The sequence below is a fragment of the Gnatocerus cornutus genome, chromosome 7, assembly GCF_029298725.1.
Source record: "Gnatocerus cornutus isolate USDA-ARS CGAHR chromosome 7, icGnaCorn1.1, whole genome shotgun sequence".
NCBI classification, from domain to species: domain Eukaryota; kingdom Metazoa; phylum Arthropoda; class Insecta; order Coleoptera; family Tenebrionidae; genus Gnatocerus; species Gnatocerus cornutus.
Genome location: NC_142239.1, coordinates 8,398,531 through 8,419,738, shown reverse-complemented (window position 1 = coordinate 8,419,738; position 21,208 = coordinate 8,398,531). Strand labels below are relative to the sequence as shown.

At 34.1% G+C, this 21,208-nt stretch overlaps 3 protein-coding genes across 3 annotated transcripts; 2 read left to right on the top strand and 1 right to left on the bottom strand.

Moving 5' to 3' along the window:
- Positions 1-784: 784 nt before the first annotated feature.
- On the top strand, positions 785-20,119 carry LOC148170703 (uncharacterized). The gene is made up of 4 exons (XM_088042238.1): positions 785-883; positions 19,549-19,620; positions 19,681-19,734; positions 19,821-20,119. Exons 1-4 carry the CDS (start codon positions 785-787, stop codon positions 20,043-20,045), a joined length of 450 nt encoding a protein of 149 aa, XP_087898364.1. The 3' UTR covers positions 20,046-20,119.
- On the top strand, positions 5,750-6,564 carry LOC148170705 (uncharacterized). Its single transcript, XM_088041217.1, has 2 exons — positions 5,750-6,145; positions 6,212-6,564. Exons 1-2 carry the CDS (start codon positions 6,103-6,105, stop codon positions 6,562-6,564), a joined length of 396 nt encoding a protein of 131 aa, XP_087897343.1. The 5' UTR covers positions 5,750-6,102.
- LOC148170704 (uncharacterized) lies at positions 18,289-19,163 on the bottom strand. Its single transcript, XM_088041906.1, has 3 exons — positions 18,860-19,163; positions 18,434-18,810; positions 18,289-18,379 (listed from the first exon to the last, which is right to left on the bottom strand). Exons 1-2 carry the CDS (start codon positions 18,867-18,869, stop codon positions 18,440-18,442), a joined length of 381 nt encoding a protein of 126 aa, XP_087898032.1. The 5' UTR covers positions 18,870-19,163; the 3' UTR covers positions 18,289-18,379; positions 18,434-18,439.
- Positions 20,120-21,208: the final 1,089 nt, after the last annotated feature.

Sequence of the window (21,208 nt, the reverse complement as noted above, 5' to 3'; positions counted from 1 at the left end):
TAACCGCTTCCTCGTTGTCCACGGTTCTCGCAGTTCTTGGGGCGCCCCCAACCTCCCTTCTGCATACTTTTAAATTACCAGATTCTCTTCCTCTCTGTACTAATCTTAAAATAACATTTCGGCTAGGCTGTTCCCTATTTGGAAAACGAAGTGCGTATTGCTGGATAGTAGCTGTTGCACTGCGATTACACTCTCCATACAACAAGACCATATCAAAATATTCTTCCGGGGTAAACATAATTAATTATTAAATACAATGAAACCACAAATCAACGTTTGGAATGACTGTCTAATTGTCAGAAATACTTTGTTATGACATAACAGTCAATTATTTTTTGCAACAATTAAATAGGTTTCTATGGTAAAAAATATATGTTTTAAGGTAATTTTACATCTACAACACGATTGGTCAATTAAAACCGTTCTTATTTTAAAAGCCAACAAGAATGGATTTTTTTAAACAATTTTCTCTTTATCTGCAGAAGATCATTTATCCATGGGATGATTTTGGTCCGCCAGTTCTGATAGACCCTGTATATGTAGTAATAAAAATTTTGTATAATTATAAATCAAAATATTTATTATTGCAAATGCTTCATAGTAATCACACCTCAACGGACGTAAAAAAACTATTCTATTAAAAACTAACTCAAAAACTAGTAAAGAATCCAACATTTTAACCCTTAAACGAAATTAGAAATTCTAAACTAACTTAAACATTTTGTCTTTTTGGGCCATTTTTTCGTCATGACGCTTTTGACGATTCATTTCCAGATCTGCAGCCATGAAACGATTCTTCTTCTTCTTTGGAGTTTCTTCAGAGTCTTCACTGTCATCTTTGGACGGATTTGATGTTTCTCCCTCAATGGATCGCTTCAAAGAGGTACTGCATGACGTAAATAACGGTTTGAAATGGGGATCCTTGAAGTTAATGTTGTGGAATAATTCAAACCACTTCCAGCTTACATTACTGTTGCCTGTGGTGTTTCTCGAAGTCAAAACTTTATCATATGTTTTTTCAAATTGCGCCATTTTTCATCACATTTGGATGCAGGTTTATTTATTCCTTTCATTTTCAACTTCTTGCTTATGATGTCCCACACTTGTTTCTTGTTATACATGGGCGACATAACCTTTTCCTTTTGTGTAAGATATTCGTCGATTAACTTTTTATGTGGTAATCAGTCCAAGTTTCATGTTCATTTTTTTTTATTATATCGTCCCTCACATAATTTTCTTCATCGATGCTTAACTCTTCATACTTTTCAAAGCAGGCATGTTCAGCTAAAATACAGCCCTCGTTAATACCCGAAAGCAATCCCAGTTCAAGCTTTCAATGCCCACAGCGTATCATAGGGTCATTTTGTACTTCCTACAATGAATAATTCAAGTTTTATAACACTTTTTTAAATGTTTACACATTTTTACATTCCTGAAGTAGCAAACTAGTAGGTTATGATGCTTTCCCGCCGAAGGTTTTCACGCACTTGCCAAATTACCACTAGTTACCGACCATTTTGTGCCGGTGACTTGGTTGACACCAGACTTCCAAAAATCACCAATTTTTTTAGGAGTTTGGTTAGTTACCGATAATTTCGAAACGGGTAACCATAACTTAACCGCAACGTTAGTTAGTTTCGGAACACATCCTTAGTTTTAGATGTTATTAAATATGACATAGCTAACATAATATCTTGCAACAAGCATAATATTATGTTAAGAATCCTGGATTCCCCACATCGTTGAGTCAAGCACGCTCGAGGAAGGTACCACAAAACCGTGAGCGTTTGTAGCCATTGGGACAACAGAAGCATCATGCCTTTCTTGCATTGTCTGTTACCGTCCCCATAGCAACAACAGGAGGATATCGGTTAAATGAAACGTTGCAAACAAGACAACGTGCATTTTGCTGGTCTCGCGTCGGTACCACTTTACATGCTCATATAACTTTAACGCTTCACTATTGGCATTCTGTCGGTTCCTACCTGGCTGCCCATCTCTTCCACAGAACCACCCAAAAGAACAAAGATTTATGCCATCTTGATATATTGCAGTCACATCCATGTACAGTTTTGGACACAGAATTTTAAACGATAATTTTCTGACGTTTAAAAAAATTAATTGTAGTCTATACTTAAAACTTTCAAAGCTGTCACCGTAAAATTTCAAGCAATTATTAAAATGCCGGCAGTCTGGAATCAACAAAGCAAGGTTTAAACCGCAATTACTTCAATCTGAAATGAGAAAAATTTTACACCTAGCTCGTCTTATTAGTTATGTCACTTTGATAAATATGTCAAAAATTAAAAGTTTGGTTATGAGTTTATGAGTGAATAAAGACTGTATTAGAGTGAAAAAATGACAGGTCGTTTGAAATTCTGTGTCCCAGACTGTATCTGTTCAGACATGAATATAATAATTGTCTAAATATTTAATAATTATTGTAGGTACTTATTTATTTATGTAAATGTAGGTAAATGATTAACAAAACGTTGTAAGATTCATACATACAAGTTTATCGACAACTATTTATAGATAAAAAGCTAAGTGACAATGGAAAATTTTCTGTGGAACTCTTTGGCTCCATTTTATAAAAGTACCAATTGTAGTAGCCCAGTTACTATCAATCAAGCTTTAGTAGGAATGTAGAGTTTTTAGTGTTTTTTGTTGCATAATATGCTGCCAACTTATATGTCAAAATTTTTTACTCAGGCACATATGAAGCCAAATCAATGTTGCCGGTCGCGACACTTGTGCCACTTCCACTTGTTTCCATCTGCGTTGTCGTCAGAGAGTTGAGACTATTATTACTAGAGGGTGAAAAGGTGGTGGTGGGGATGTTTTAACAAGGGCGCCATGTTGGAAATAGTCTTTTTTGAAATGTATGCAACCAAATTTGGTTCAATGTACTGATTAAACAATTTATTTCCATGTTTTTAAAGATACGGCTCAACCACATCAATAGACAGTTTAATTTTAAATTGTCTGGGAAAAGTTTTAGACAAAAATTACCCAAAATTGATTTATTTAAACACCAGTAATAATAAATTCAATCAATTTGATATCACTTTTATTCTTTCTATTGAGAGCGGTTCAAATTTTATGCAAAGTTTTGGTCTACAGCATGTACAAATTAAACAATATACAAAAAATTTTTTTTTTTTTTTGTAATTTAAGAAGACCTGTGTATCATCATAATTGTTGCGATTTATTTGTTTTGCTACCAATTTTTAAATCCAGTAGCTTATGACTTTATAAGTATTAAACTTTTTTGTATTCCAAACGAAATACTTTACACTGCTTAAATCCAATTAACTCAAAACTAATGTAAAAAGAACGAATTTTTGTAAGCGCAAAAGTTTGCATCAAAGTTGGCGGTCAGATAATTTATGATTTATGATCTGCATAATTTCTTTTATTTAATTGTTTTAAAATTTTCGTTTTTCTTGATATAGTTTAAATATTTATTACAATAGACTTAATACGTTAATATAATAAAACCTGCAAAAACAACCTCTTTTCTACAGGGTAATTTTTTTAAAACGGCAGGCGTTGTAGAATTTTTATTTATGAACCGATTTCAAAAATTTAAAAATTTTCTAAATGTCTTAGTTTCTTTTGGGCGATACTCAACTTTTTTATTTTAAATTGGCACCCATATTTTTTTTTCATCATTTGGAAGATATTAATTTTCTTGATTCAGAAATGTGTAATATGTTCTACTTTTACCAAAAATATTTTTTAAAAAATTATCAAAATTGAAAAAAAAGCAATAAAAGTTAATAAAATCTAGGTACATGGTGTCAAATAAAAGAATACCGTTAATGTAATGTCAAAAAGCAGCAAATAACAGAAAAGATCGGCATTTTTTTTGAAATTATTAATAACAAAAGACAATAATAATTACAAATCAGAAAAAACTACTACCTAATTTCATTAAAATACTGTTGAAACGCCATCCCGTTTTTTTTTATTACACAATTGACACCTACGAGAAATGCATTGTGCATTGTAAGGTGTAGCCCCATCTTGTTGAAAGAAAACTTGTTCTTTCTGTTATTTGCTGCTTTTTGACATTACAATAACGATATTGTGTTATTTGACACCACGCACCTATATTTTATTAACTTTTATTGCTTAATTTTTTTCATTTTTGATATTTTTTTTTTAATATTTTTTGTAAAAGTAGAACATATTACACATTTCTGAATCAAGAAAATTAATATCTTCTAAATTATATTTAATAAAACTACTACAAATCGAATTTGAATTTGACACATAACCTTAAAACGCTAGAGCCAATCAGTTGCCAGTCGTCACCAAAGACAGGCTTGTGTGCACTTTTGTTTATGGTTTCTAAGAAAAATGACGTCTCCTGATATCACGTGACATTTTCTCTACCTATCTTTGTCTCACTTATGAAATTCCTAAATAGACTTTCTCTCTCTAGTGTTGAGGACGCTTCAACGCTAGCAACACGGGCTTAGGGTGCATCTAGTAGTAAATTATTAGATCATTGCAAGGGCGACATAACATAACCATATTCCCTTCTCTCACAGCCTTATAGACTAGACTCACAGCATTATCTCCATCTTTTTCTTCCATATTATTGTTCAGAACTGCGTCTCTCTTTGTCTGCAAGACTACCAACACAAGTCTCTACATTTCCCTAGCATAGTAGTTTAAATTCGAGAAGAAACATCAACAAAAAGTAACGTTCACATTTGTTGAATTATTGAGAATAATCGTTTTATTTAACAAAAAATGGCTCGAGCCAAAGGTACGCCGAAGAAATTAGGGGGAAATGAGGAATATATGTAGCAATAATTTCCTCTGGAAATTCTTTAATTTTCTTTTTATTTTATTAGTAATAGATTTAACAATATTTTTATTTTTGTTTACAGCTTTACCGTGAAAATATTTAAAATATTTTGCAAAATGATTTGCAGTCTCAAACCAAGACTTACTTGGTTCAGTAAGACCCCCACACGATAAATGCTGCAACCAACTCGTGGGCACCGCATAAGAATGAAAATGGATATTTATTACGACATTTTTTTCCTATCCACCCACATAAATAAGCAAATCCGTCTTTCTCGGGATCTTCTTTAGTTGCGGAAACATCGCTAAGGCTGCTGCTACTTAAAGATAATTCATTTTCTAAAAATGAATATGAAGTATCTTCAAATGCAGGGATATTAATATTGACGCCGATTTTTTGACATTTGCTAGAAGATATTCTTCGTGACATAGGTCTTCTGTTAAGGCAATGTTTGTCCCTTCTTTCAAAATTCCTGGGTTTCGCCCTACAACAATCGATTTAATTCGATGAATTGCATTAAGGAGAGATGGGTGATCATGTAGCCCTCCAGTCTGTCGAACTTGTGAAAAAAGATTTTCTAAAGCGTCCCGGTTTAATCTGCTTGTTATGAGATAAGAAATCTCGTAACTGTTTTGAAGGTCCTTAAAAAGTAATTGAAGTGATCTTGTAGACATTAATATCCCCTTTTGAAAAATTTACAAACATGTTTTTCCCACACATTTCATTGATGGGTACTTTGTATGTTTCGTTTAAAATTCCGTTTTGCATGACAATATCCAAGCCATACGGCTTTTTGGTTTGCAATGTTTGTTTTGGTGTGTATGAGTTCATTATGTCAAACCAATTGCTAACCAAAGAAATAAATTTGCTCATCTAGTGACCTTAAACCAATTTGACAGCTAGCGCCACAGCGCTTACCGCATGAACTACAAGCTAGCTAACTTCACACATTTGACATAGCTGTTCAAGAAAACCACGCGTGTCGCACGTTATTAGAAGCGTGTAGTTTAAACAATAGGTTTGTTCCAACTCTATGTTTTTGTACCGCCACAAAACGGTACGTGGATTGCTCAGTGCGCCTGCGTTTAGTGCGCACGGTTTGGTAACCATACACAAGTGGACACGTGTTGGAACGGTATCACGCGGTCGTGCAAGCGCCAAAAAATAATTCAGTTGGGTAGTTTGGTAAGTTTGGTTAGTTCGTTGTTATTTTTGTTTAAATCTAGTAAACAGAGTGGTACACCTAGTGGGTAGATTATTAGTTGCATACATCAGGAAACATGAATGTTTTATATGAAATTAGCGAAGAGGATCCATCCACTGGTAAGTTGTTATACATGTTTTAACTAACGTTTCTTTTGTTACTAATTTATTTAATTTCCATTTTAGGAGTACAAGAACTAATACGTGTTAGTAATGGAATACCTAGACAATTGACAGCTCAGTCAAACATTAATAATATCAAAGTCCCAGAACATAAGTGGACAGAAAACGAATCTAAGCTTTTATTGGATTTCTACAAACAATATATAAAAAAAATGGGCACATTGGAGATTAGAAATACAAAAATGCTTTTTGAAAAAATTGCACAAAAGTTAGTAGAAGTACAAATAGAAGTTACAGCAAATAACTGTTCAAACCGATGGAGGGTCTTAGAAAGGAACTATAAAAAATTTCAGGACAATAACAAAAAAACAGGAAAGTTGAAAATTCTCACTCAAAGTAAAAACTTTTATAAATAATTCTAATATTTTAGGAAAGGGACGCAAATATTTTGAATACGAAACGGAAATGAATGACATTTTTGGAAAGAAAAAAAACCTCCATCCGGAAATGTTACTATCAAGTGAAACAGTGGACCACGATATGGGTGCCGCCATAGCAATTACTAATGAAAACGAGGTTATCGCAAAAGCTAGCTGTAGCGAAGAGAACAAACAAGTAGAGGGCAGCAAAGGTATAGAGAAAAGGCGAAAAAGTAGAATTTTAAAAGAAAAGAAATCCTTAAACGACAGGATGCTCACACAGAGAGCGGAGTATTTTAACCAAAGACTAGAAATTGAAAGGCAAAAAATAGTAGAAATGAAAAGACGTAACAATTTAATCCAGGAACGCAATGATATATTGAAGGAAAAACGAGCTTGTAATTGTACTTCAAACGATATAGTTTAAAGTTGTTTTATTTTTATTTAGTATTACATATTATGTTTTTAGAGTATTTTTTTCTTTTATGATTTAGTATTACATATTATTATATATTTTTAGAATATTTTTTTCTGTTATGCTTTTTTTATCAGTTTTTGTGATAGTTGTGAACGTTTTGTGAGTTCAGATGATCTCGTAGAAGTTTTGTTTTTTTTTTTGTAGATTTTATTTAATATGTTTTAAGTTAATATGTAATTACCATTAACCCATTATTTTTTTTTATAAAACCATTGTTTTTCTTTAAAAGTCTTTTTATATAAAACGTTTATTCAGCAAATAACGCGATTTATAGAAAATCAGATTTGTAAAACATTTACAACTCTTTCTCTGACTTCACGAGCTTCCATGTTGTCTTCTACTTCATCATCTTCATTGTCGTCATAATTGGCTTCCGGAATGTTCACTACGTGAACTTCACCTACATCAAAATGATCATTCAATGCTATATTATGCAATACACAGGCTGCTCTAATAAAATGTACAATAAATCTTATACTTCTTAACTTGATATGATACATTTGCCGAAATTTTTGTTTTAATATACTAAAGCAATGTTCTATGACATATCGGTTCTTTCTAAGTTTATTATTATAATTTTGTTGTCTTCGGGTGAGATTTCCTCTATCCTTAAAACGTACCAGCAAATGATTTTGAAGCGGATATCCACTATCTCCTAAAATAAAATATCGATTGCATTTTTCTTCTAAATTGTTTCCCAAAGGTGAAATTCTAAAGACTCGACTGTCGTGTACCGAGCCTGGATAACAAATAAATACATCCAAATTTTTTCTTTGGTGATCGCAAACAGCTTGCATCTGAGAAGAATTGAAAATTTTAGTATTTTTAAGATTTCAATATTTTAGTATACCTGGATGGAGTAGTATCCCTTACGATTAATATAAGATTCTGGGTCATTTTCTGCTTTGTCAATTTTAAAATGAATTCCATCAATTGTGCCAATTATATTTGGAAAGCCATTCTCCCTAAAATGTTCTTCTATTGTGCGTTTTTCCACATCATTGGGCCACTTTATAATCTCAGGTGATAAATTATTCAAAAAATAAGTCAGACGTTGAATAACCCGATTTACTGAACTTATAGTTATGTTAAAACGATCAGCAACGTCACGAAAACTAGCAGTCTGGTGTCCCATGTACCACAAGTAAATGAGTAACTAAAAATAATTTGGAAAACTGGTGATACAACCTAAAAATTATGTATTTACTTGATCAGTTGCAGGTATCATTCCAAATTGTCCTGAGTGGTTGTGAAAATACTGACTGTTTTCATGTTTTTCACATATACTATTAACAACTTCTCGAGATACTCGAAAATGTTCAAAAAACACCTTTTCAGTATATTGTGGGATTGTTTCCTCTAAAATGTATCAAAAATTAAAAAAATACAAAATGGCCCATCAAAATTACCTAAATAATTTTCATTTTTCGTTCGGTATTCAACTTGCAGCTCGTTGTCGTCGTCGTCACTAATGCCACTATCAAAATCACTCATTACTCCTTCGTCATCGAGCATTTTGAATTTTGTTGTTTTAGGTTATGAAACAATTGTCAGTATTTGAAAGTAGTGTAAATGCGCATGCCCGCTTGAACGGTTCAAGCAGTTCACGGTTCAGAGCAAGCACCGAATTGACGGTTTACGAATCGTCCCAGAACAATTCAAATTTAAGTTGGAACGTTTTTTCGATCGTCCATGTATCGTCCACGTTCGGTTGGAACGTATTTTCTTTAGTGCGCATGAGCATGACCGTACATAGGACCGTTCACACGTTGGTTGGAACAAACCTAATTTGTTCCTAGTGTTTTAGTTTTTATGATTTCAAATTACCTAAATAGTCGTTTCGGTTATCGTCGTGTGCAATGAGATTATGTGCAGATGCAAGAAATTTCCTGTTCTGTAACCGGTAAGTCAATAACGCTAGGAACATGGGGGCCCACAGCTAACCGCTAATTGTAATTTTTCACACACACTTGCTTTGGGCCCAGTATTTGGTAAAAACGATAATCCGTAAGGACCAAATATTTTGGGGTTTGGTTTTTATGATGAATTCCTCACGACAGTCGTGCATTGACTGAATCGATTAGGCGCGAAATTTAAGTTACTTCCCCACATTTATTATTTTTGTTCTGCTTAAAATAATAAATAAATATCATTTACATTTTTTATACAATATTTTCGTAATAAACACAGAATACATTTTAATAAATAATCATAACATTTGACATAACAACATAACAAACGCATAAATCATAGCAGTTATAGCAGTTGTCTCCGCAACCATCTTGTAAATCGACTTTTTTTCCTCTTATTTCTCGCTAACACTGATTTACTTGCGGAGTACAAGACAATAAACATTTTTGGTGTAACATTTTTTGATAAAGAGACTTTTCTGAGATCTCTTTTTTCAATACATATTTTCTTTTTAAATCCTCATTTATTACATCTTTAATTTTTATTATGTTATATGAAAGGTTATGTTATCTGTTGTCGGATCTGAATTTAAATCCCAGATTTGTGTAAAATTCTGCGTACACTGATGTATAATAACTCAAGTTTACTCAAAAAATTAACCGAGATATCGATATCAGAAGTTTGGCCATAGTTTTAGTCAAAACTTTTGCGCAAAAAAATGCAACTTTCGACTTTTGGAAAATCTAAAAACCATTTTTTTAGGTAAAAAATCGCAAAAAAAAACGATGGCGCAAACCGCATCTTAATATCTGTAATAGTTTTTCGAGATATCGAGCACGAATTGTTTTGAACCTTCAAAAATTTGGCCTCGGTTACTTATTGACAAATATTAAAAAATTATCATGTTTTTGAAATCAGCGTAAAATGAGACCCAAATTTGTTGAGTATGCTTAATAAATAAACGATGTATTGACCAAAAACTGTTTTGGAAACGTCATTTTAGGGTGATTTTTAATCAATGTTTTCAAAATGAAAGCGACGTTTAATAGCTTTGAATTTACATCAGTCGAAAGAAGAGCTCGAAGTCTAGCTACTGACTAAATTTGAGATCTATCGGACAAATAGTTTACAATTTATGGCCAAAAATAAAAAAAAAATAAATTTTTCATCGAAGTATGCATAGCTGGTATAGGAGGCAACGTTGTCGATGCGTCTTCGATGTTTTCAGCTACATTTGTATCATTGATTGTAACACCATTAGGATTTGGAGCTGGCAAAGGCGTGGGTGGTGCAGTAGAAGCCATGTCAGGTTGTGGTCGATCAGTCACTTCATTGCATAAAAAATTTTCTTCCTAAATACAGCAGCCTTAAAATAGTCAGGTGTAAGTGTGGAGGCTAGTTGATAAGGTGTAATGGCGAGACCTGGGTGATTTTTGTGCCATATTTCACATTCGCTGGCGTAGAATTTTTTTAAGCTATTGAAACATGCATATATGTGATTGTCACGGAAAAAGTTCACAGCCTTTAAAGAGCAATGTGACGTATGATTATCCAAAATGAGTAGATCAGGGTTTTCGGCAGATGGTTTTACATGATCTTTAAAATGGAAGGGCCAGTCCGGAAAGATGTCACTGTTAATGAAACTGGAATTCTGGCAGAAGGTGGAGCGCCATCCGAAAGTTCAGCTTTCATTCTTTCATAATATCCACTAGCGCTCATCGCACACACTACAGTAACGTTGGTTCCTCTTTCAGCGCTTGAAATTTTATTCACACATCGTTTCCCTTTGGTAGATATTACTTTCGGTGGTTTATTAGGAACTGTAAATATCCCTGTTTCGTCCATATTAAATATAGCATGGGGCGGGAAATTGTAGACATCCATGAGGTGAGACTGATTTTTAAAGAAACGGTCGCATTGAGGCTTGTTAAAGCATAAGCTAATAGGCTTATGGCTCGAGCAATACTCGTTGAGGTAGGTTGCCTCGAAGACAAATCTGGATGTCTTTTACGAAAACCTTGTAGCCACTCTTTACCAGACATTTTTTTCTCTGCATTAAAACGATGCGGTATGTTGTTTTTTTCTGCAAATTGAAATGCTAGTTCCCTAAGTCCTTTTGGAGTTAGCCCATAAAACATTTCATCAAATTTTTTATATAGTCACATAGTTTTTTCTGCATCTCCGATGATATCTCCCAAGAGACGTAGCTGGTGTAGCTCTTTTAAGTCTCTTACGAAGAGTGGCTTCATTAAATTCTAGCGAACGGGCTACGCTCCTTATTGATTCGCCTCCATTAACACGCTGTCTTGCGTTTTCAAGATCGGTAATGGACCAGAGACTTCGATCTGAAGTCCGTTTTCGTCGAGACATACTGAAATAGAAAAAAATAACAAAATTGTGTAGTACAAGTACACGTGTATAAGATAGGCGAAATTTCTTGCGAGTCTCAACGTGTTTGAAAATTTATTTGTGTTGAGTGGGCGGAGTCACCCGACATGAATTTTAATTTTCATGTATGCTTGGGACTTGGGAAGTCAGGGAATTATTTAATTGAGCGTTTCTCTCATTAAAGATTTTTGGTAAATTGAGTCCATAAAATTTTCAAGTCTTTTCTTGAAAATCTAGTCTGATTGTGAATCTCATAATAATCTACATATTTACAATGCATATAAATGTAAAAAATTACAAAATTGAAGCGTGCACCGGAACAATGATCTATGTTACATTTCAGTTTTTTGTCAGAAACTGCGAAAAACGTTTCAGCATGATATGTTTAGCAGTTTTACGTTCAGATATGTCACAACACATCATAGTATGCTTGGACATCACAAATTCAGTTACGTTTACATTATAATATGACCTGATTCGTGACAAAAACGAAATTGTTTTGTTTTACAGTGGAACAATGATCTATGTTGCATTAAAAAATTAAAGTATAGAGCAATATAATTTAAATATATATATATATTTATTTTTAATGAAAAAGAAATGCCATTAACGTCATTGTAACTTTATTAAACAAACATATTATTGAACTGTATTACTAAGCATCTTCGCAAGCAATGTTATGGTAAAAATTTCTATATTTTTCGTCCAAATACTGCGTCATATCAATGAGATTGTCCTTCTTCTCTTTGCTGATTTTCAAGGGCTCATCATACAAAATCTCCAAAGCCTGGATGGGAGGAACAGCGATTCTAGTAGGTTGGTGTCCACGTTTCTTTCTTATAATATCATATTGTTCCCATGGGCGCATGATATTATGTGACTTTCGAATATTTACCGTCGTTGGATTATCCCAAGAAAGCTTTATCCACATGGCATCAGTGATTTTGGTGATCGTTTTATTCATGAGTTTTTCCAACCCATCCAAGTTTTTGAAGTCCTCTTGTTTCATAAACACTATTGAAAAGGGAGAATTGATACAGGCTTCTGCTATCACATCTTTCCATTCTAGAGGGACCATTACTTTTGCTGTTTTTTTAACTCTTTCAATCTGGGCGAAGTCACGGTCACAGGGTAGGAAACTATGTCCGGAACACAAAAATTTCTGATGGACTTCTGAGAAATAGCCTAGTTGGATTAGGTAAAAATACAAAGCAATCTTCTTCCAATTATTATTTTGGCCTACACATCTATCCGACCAAACAATGAGGGTGCGTTGTTCACCTCTTTGGAGCTTCTCGTAGTTGCTTGTTATGTATTTGAAAATACATGAAGCAATATCTGCAGAGCCTCTTTTCGCGATGGTTTCATCCCATAAGTGCATAGTGGCTCTATTTGCTCCAAGATTGTGAATGTTGAAGTTATAACAAGAAAGCTGTCTTTGGTAAAACATGGAGGAATGAATAAGTGTTGGACAGAACAATACTTGCTGCAAATCAACACATACGACAACAATATTCTGATTCTGGATGGCAGTGTTCTTGTCTTCATTTAGATTTTTATAACCAGCTTCTGCCTTACGATGGTGCAGCTCTCTTTCTGCGGATATCTTGTTACACTCCTCTTCTGTTGTTGCGTTGACCAACTTCACATAAGTCATATCACAATACTTGCATGTATCTGACCTTGGAACACCAAATCGTAGCTGGAAATCGTCATTAAAAATTTGCTGATAGAGTGTACGACTTATTAATACGTTTGGATGTTGTACTTTAACGAGGCGATACATTTTACATAGATTTAAATCTGGACTAAGACATTCTTTTTCAGTTTTTGCTCGTGAATAATGACTTGGTTGTTTTGGAAAACTCCTGATGTGTTGCCTCACCATCTCTCGGTCGGTGTCCTTAAGAGCATGAGGTCTGGTGCTATGTCTTCCCCTTTGGTCCCTAGGAATAGTAATACCATTCTTGAGTTTCGATTGAAGAGTCTGGATACGACGAAATGTGATGGAGAAAACGTCAAGTAAAGTTTTCTTGCACACGTCTTCCCCTTCTATTTGATAAGTGAACGATGCAAGCTTTTTGGAATTGGCATCATTCTTTCCACTTCGCCTCCTGACAGGTTCTTTTATTGACAAACATTTTTGCAAGTAAATTGACTGTTCATCATAATTCAATTTATGGTACTCGTGAAACAGTCTAATTTTTTTATTAGCGTTTAAATTGCGACATCCAACTTTGGAGCATGACTGAGGATTACATACACGATCCTGAAAGAAACTCAACATTAGTAATATATTAGTTATAAAAATACAATACATGGATTTGCGTTAGGTATATGCTGAACTACTCTTTTTCAAAACATATGAAACATAGATCGTTGTTCCACTCACCTTTGTTGGAAGCCGTTTTGCTGAGATAATATGTTTTCTTTTCGAAATGTATTCTTTACCTGCATCTCTCAGAGTTTTTCGTTTCACACATTGCCACTCAGGAACGTTAACTTTTCTTTTGCGCAGTTTGTTGACCGTTTTTAACGAAGAAGGTGAGAAAATCACGTTTGACTCTGACCCCATTATTGAGAACATAGATCGTTGTTCCCTAACAGTGCAATTTAAAAAACAATGTATGGCCCCACCTCTTGAAATTTGATGATATTTGTCGTAGCTGCGCATGCAGAACGTTCCATATATCGTTGTTCCACTGTTAGCCCAACATAGCCAAAATTGTAACATAGATCGTTGTTCCGGTGCACGCTTCAATTTACAACGTCAGCCATTCCATGTTAACGGACGGGACATTCGGACAAAAATTATTTGTTAATTTTGTCCATCTTAGGAGTATTATTTTTATAATAAAGAAAAGAAAATACGCACATGTTAATTGACCCTCAACACTTTCATAATTGACCTATAAATGATTATCATGCTACAGCTGTCAAGAGTAAAAAATTTTTGAAAAATGATAACGGACGGGACAGGGTAGTAGGTCTACTTTGAAAGTTGTAACAATTTTAAACAAAATTTTCTGCGAAGTATTGTGAACATTACCTACGAACGTGATATAGTTGGATTGAACCAAGATTGAGTAATAATTTAACACAATGTTTTATTTAATATTTGTTAAGGGATCGTTTTTTCAACGCTTATGTTTATAACGGACGGGACAAAAAATCTATCTTATTTATTTCAACGATCTATTTAAAAACACGACAAATATTAAAATTAACACTTTCTGTAACACGTTTAGTCAATATTTCTGTGTTATTTAGGTGTGAATGGTGAAAATGATGTTTTTGTCGAATTTTTTCAATTTGTAACACATTTTTCCATCTATCGTCAAGAGTAGGATTATACTTCTTAACTTCCTCACCACTGATGAAGGCTCATCGGCTTTTAACCCAAACTCATCGCTTAACTAAGCCTCCAATAGCATCCACGGCTCCTTTACCATGAAAACTGGCAAAAAAGTTCCATTCACTGGATGTTATTCCGAAATCTTTTTGAAAGAAACATAAATTGGCCAACGTATCTTTATTTTTAAACTGTGCAGCGCATCCATCCGAACAAATATAAAAATGTCCCATTCCAATGTCCCATATTGTTTTTAAAAAAGCATACACCAAGTATTTATTATGCGATAAATCGTCGCTAATTATGGCAAATGAAGCTTTACAGGGTACAGTTTTTCGTCGTGAGACACCAACGAGTAATTTTTGGCGAAATCTATTTGAAATACTATTTTATTGTCTTTTAGATTATTTTGACGAATAGTTCTAACAGAACTTTTGAGAAGTAACAACTTTAAACCCATGCTGAGGCTCTCTGCGTAGTTTTTCTGCGCAGATACGAGGGTTTTGTTTGTTTGAAATCTTTCCACTGCCGTCAAGGGGATGGTGACTACCCGCACTAGTGTGGGAGGGGGTACAACCCGATCAGAGATTCTAACATGGTGTTCTCCTCGAAAATATGAAAAATATAGATGCGATCCTATGTTTTAACAGCGACGATATGTACAGTATGTTCGGAAAGTCGCGCACCATCGTGAAACTGTATCATCGGACAATGCCATAGGTCAATTCAATTTTTCGAGATATGATGGACTGAAGAGGAAAAGTTTAATGCCAAAATTAACGATTTCTGTGCAATAATTTGTTACCTAAAGGACATTTTGCGCAAAAGCGTTTTTGTTGATTTGATGAAGTGGACTGTATTAAATGTTCTTTAGCTCTTTTATTTTGTTTATTTTCAAAAAAATTCTTTTTGTTATTTTGTAGTTAAGGAAGTTAATAGTTAAAAAATAGTTATACAACCAACTATTGTCTTCCGGAACTTGCACTTTCTTCTTTGACGGCAGCTATCCCCATTGGCGGCGTCGATTCCAAAATCTTGTCAGCTACCTCGGCAATCTTTTCAAGACTGTTGTCGGCCAGAGAAATTAATACAGGTTGAATATTCGCTAGCATCTGCTGCAAAAATAGTTCTCGTAGACCCGTTTGGCTCACACAGCCACTGTCATGCCCTAGATTTTGCATTTGTCGCAACAGTTGTTTCTGATAACGAAATTCTCTGGATGATTGCCTTTTTTAAAGTGGTATAGGGAGTGGTCTCATTTGGTGTCGTAATGACATCACACACCTCACAAGCGACTTCAGGGGGAAGAACGGTCAGTAGGTGGTTGAATTTTGTATCCTCCTTCGTAATCTTCCCGATGGCAAACTGCGCCTCTTGGGTTTCTCTTGGGTTGTACGTTCTCCTTGACCATTTAGGAACTCTTACTCTGGAGGATCTTGCTTAGGTTTTCAGTTGCGTTGTTACAGGATTCTCAATAAGGGTGAGGTTAAGTAAACAGGGAAAGAGAATGGTCGATCTCGTTGTTCTCGCCGTTCCTTCGGCACCATATGTGTGAACTTAAGTAGAAATAACCTGAAGCCGTCCCTTCCAAATGACGCAGTTTCTTGTCGGTTCCGGTGAGTGGTCACTCTGCCTCCACTTTGCCTTCCGGTTCTTTGGTGGTACTCCGTGGTACTCCTGGAAGTCTGATGTTCCCTCTAGCCTACCACTAGGACAGTCAGGTCTTGTCGTGACGGTCCATCGGTGATGGGGACGAACAAAAGACAGCAATTACAAACTAATAGATTTAACTACTAATCTAACCTTCCAAGCTAATTACAAATTACTCTGACGTTTACATGGATTATCTTACTCTAAAACTGACAACAAGAATGCGAACATGACATTGTTGTTATCTAGCCGACCTTCACCTTTCAATCAGGTGTTTCATTAAGCGCGTTACCCATATCTTCCAACCCAAATAAAATTTAAAAGTTCCTTCATTTATTTTTTGTCAAAAAAAAGTTTCTCGTTCATCCCCCTTTTTTTGTGTCTGTCTGCTCACCTTAATTTAATATCTTTTCTCCTTCGCTAAAATTCCTCGGTGGGTAGAGTGTAATACTGGCACTCTGCCCCTTTGCCAATCCGGATAGGGTCTCCTTCCCTATCTCCACATGGCACGTGCTCTGCGTTACCCTACTAAATACTACAGGCGATTTTATTATTTCTTTCACTTTATCAAATGAATTTTGACACTCAGTCGTCCTCAGTTAGCAGAGAAAGGGCTAAAAGTTTTTCATTTAGCGTAAATCTTCAGTCACGAGGATTTATGTGCCATGTTCGAATCTGCAGCATAATAAACATCTGAGTGGCTTCATTTACAGGGTGTAAATAATTGGTCAAACTTGGGGACTTTTATTTATTAACCTAATCTTATCTATTATTTAATTATAATTAATAATAATAGTGATATTAATAATGTTTATTGGTGTTATAAATACATTGTATTTTTACACACGTCAATTTGGGTTTCTATTTAATTACAGATATCGTCGAACTTATTTTTAATAAATTCCTCAATTGAGTAGAATGATTTGCTAATCAAGTATTTTTTTAGTTGTTTTAAAACAGTTTGATACTGTTGACATCTAAATGCATGTGGCAAAGCGTTATAGAATTTTATGCAATAATAGTTATTTCCACATCTGGATCTAGTAAGTCTCAAATTTTCAAAATTCACGTCACTTCGCCTTGTATTGCAACTATGAAAGGATTTTAATTTTTTAAATTGTTCTTTATTGTGAAAAAAATATTTTAATGTTTCTAGTATAAATATGCATGGTACTGTTAAAATTTGTAGTTCTTGGAAGAGTTTTTCACAGTCTGCTCGATATTGTATTTTTCCTATAACTCTTAACGCTCGGCGTTGTAATTTGAATATCCTTTTGGCATCCGGTGAGTGTCCCCATATAATGATACAATATTGAATGTGTGATTGAAAAAGGGCAAAGTAAGCTGTTGTTTTTAGGGTTTGTATAGAAACAACCTTAGAGAGATGGCGTAGCATGTATATTGTTTTACACAGTTTGTTTGCGATCATCTCAACATGCTTGTGCCACCTTAAAGATGGTTCCACACAAACACCTAAAAATTTGACAAATTCGGAGTTATTGTTTGTTCGCTGCGATCTATTTAAGGTGAAAACCATACTAACTGTTTTATCTGTATTTAGGTGTAATTTATTTGTTACCAGCCATTGTTGAGCTTTAGAGTAGAATTGCTTAATGTTAGAGTCTAATTTTTCTAGGGATTTTTCTGAGCTTCCTATGTTAGTATCATCCTCATAAAGGAGAAAGTCGGCTTCCGGAATATAGTTTGGAAAATCGTTAATGTAAATTAGAAATAGTATTGGGCCTAATATTGACCCTTGTGGGACACCATGGCTCAGTTTCAGCGTGTCTGAAATTTGATCATCAAATTTAACCTTTTGGGATCTATTGCTTAAATAAGAATTGATCAATGAAATACTATTTGTACTAAACTCTCTTACGTAAATTTTCAAAGATTTGCTTTATCTCGAGAAACTACCCCTATTTAAAAAAAAAACTAAAAATATATTCAATAATTTTTATTGTGTTTGCTACAAAGTTAAATTATGTAGTAATGCGGGGGAGGGGTGTGACTGCACCATTTTTCGATCATCCCTGTAAGTGCATTAAAATTAATATTTTTGTTTTACTCCAAAAGTCTTTACTTACGGGATATCACGAATATGCACTCATCCGCAACCGTTCCTGTCTGCGGAATTCTTTTCGCTCCCTCCTTGATAGACAAGGTGGGACCTGTCTTATAATGTCGCTGTTTAACACTGGCCGATATCCCAGATAATCATCACTATCATCATCATCATCATCATCCCACAATTCTTCTTTTTTAATGTTATTTAAAGGTGTTGCTGCTGTTCCTACTCCACCACTGCTTGCAGAATTCTGCTGGGGTTGGTAAGATGCTGATGTGGGTGGTTGCGCCCATGCAGTTAGTCCAGGTTGAAATCGGCGACTCCACTTGAACTTGTGGATCGCCATTCTCGTTGGCTTGACCCAGTGGTCTTTAACGAACGGGCATTGCACTAATTCTGAAAAAAATTATTGTATATAATTAAAAACAGAAGAGCAATGTCTTACCGTCGCTCATGTTGCTTCAAGATTTCTTGATTTCTGTTGCTCTAAAGTGTTACAATTTGATTTATATTAAAGTCATTTATCACCGCCTACTTGACAAAATACGTTTTACGCCTTGTTTATCTCCACACACTATTTTTCAACCAATCCCTACTTAGTACACTTACCGTTGCTGATGTTGCTATTGTGACATTGCGTTTCATTGGTTACAGCTTTCCCACACCAGCTCGGACTTAGACTTTTGAATGTCTTATTGGAGATGTATGTCCCAAATGCACGCTTCTTGTTTGAATGACCCCGGTCATGAAAAATGCAAGCTTGCACTTACAAAATGCATTGACAAGTTACTGCGACAATGACCTGTCTTTAACATTGATGTAATAAGCTGATATATGTCTAATTCTCTCGAGCATTGACTTGTCCTTCAAAATGTGCAAGCTCAGCAGATTTTTCCGAATGATCAATGAACTTTCCACCTCCTGCATACGTATCTATAGTGGGGCACTTTTGCATAATCAACAATTTTCTTTATTATAAAAATGAACTCTTCTGTATTGCAAATCATTCAGTTGACAAAGTTAACAATGAAGACTCCCGCGAAAAAATTCAATTTAAGCCTGAAAAAATCGCCTGCTGTTAGTTAAATTATTTCAATATTGATTTATTTTATTTTGAATACTATTTTTTTTTAGATTTCAGTCATAAGCTGTTCAGAAGAAAAAGACGAAAAATCTGTTAAAATTCTTCAAAATGTTTTGCTGCAGGTAAATAAATTTTATAATTTTTTAGTACATTACAAATAACATGATTTATTTGGCTTTCAGGAAGCAGGTGGAGTGGATTTAGAAGTTCTCCAGGTAGAAGGAGAATTGCTCTCTGTGAGTATTATAAATAATTCTCTAACAATCTTACTTTCGGTTATTTAAAATTTTTAAATTTTTAATTCTTTTCGTTCAATTTTCAGGGTTGTGAGTCTCTGGATAGTTTTTTAAAGACGGCGGGACAAGTACCTACAGTGCCACCTCCGATGAGGAAATTAAATTCGAAAAAATCGCCAAAACCAACGCCATCCAGGGGAAAAAATTTACGTTTGTTGGAAGAAAAAGTGTTGAACGAGGAGTCACCTTGTTCATCACAGGACTCCACGGAGGAAGAAGAAGAAGAAAACTCTACAACATCCACCCTGTGAGGTTGTCGAAAACGATTGATAGTAGAGAAGCAAAAGCACCTTTACCATCTGGAGGGTATAGAGAGGGCCCTCCAGGAACTCAAAAAAAAAGAAGATAAGTTTCTTCTCGTTATACAAGAAAAAAAGAAGAAAACTTACAAACGAGGCAATAAACCTAAATAATCAAATTGATAAATGTAAAGACGTGATCAACCATATATCGAAACAATTATAAGCTACTCTAATAAATAATTATAATATGTTTTATTGTTTTATTTTATTTTTTACTAAAAACATTTGAGTAGACTGGACCACAAATTTAACAAACATGTTTGTACTAATATTGGTTGGTAATTTATTTACATTCCAGTTATTTCATTAAAGCTAATAAATTATATATAAACAAAAAAATCTACTATTTACTGCGTTGAATATTTCATTTAATTAAACTTATTCTATTAAATTTTGTAAGATTGAAATTCATTTGATTTTTATTCCAAATTCTTCAAGTTTTGTCTTTTTTTCAAATTTTTACATATTAGAACCATCATAAAATAAAACAAGGATAACAGAAAAAATTTTGATTGATATATACCATATTTCATTTTATTATTTTGAAATAACATTTTCAATTAATTGTAATCGATACATTTTTCTTTGTAGTTGAAACAATTCAATTTGTTGTTTTAAATGAATCAAAGATTGAATATGTCGTTCAATTTTTATCTGATAAGTTTTTATAGCAAGCGTCTTCTTATGGTCATAAAACTTCTTGTTTAGGAATTTGGCATAATTGTCTTTTTCTACAAATTCTATGTCCGTGGATAAATACACCGTTCCTCCGCTGATAAAAAATATTTCTTTTCCAAATTTAATTTCTTCGTTTAAAGTTTCAAAATTGTTGTTTTTCTTCAATCTATTTGTAAAACGATGAGGAAGAATCGTTTTGAAGCCAGGACACTTTACACACACCTTTTCGCCATAGCACGTATCAGCAAAACTAAAATTCAACACGTTATATGGTTTATGTAGTTGCAGTGAGCGCGAACTTACAAATTCGTCAACTCTCAAATTATCGTTTAATTCTTTAATAATTGCAGACATTTTCTTTTAAAAGATGAAGTTATAAATTATAATCAATCTGATTTTAAGACTACATTTTGTAGATTTATATAAATATTCTT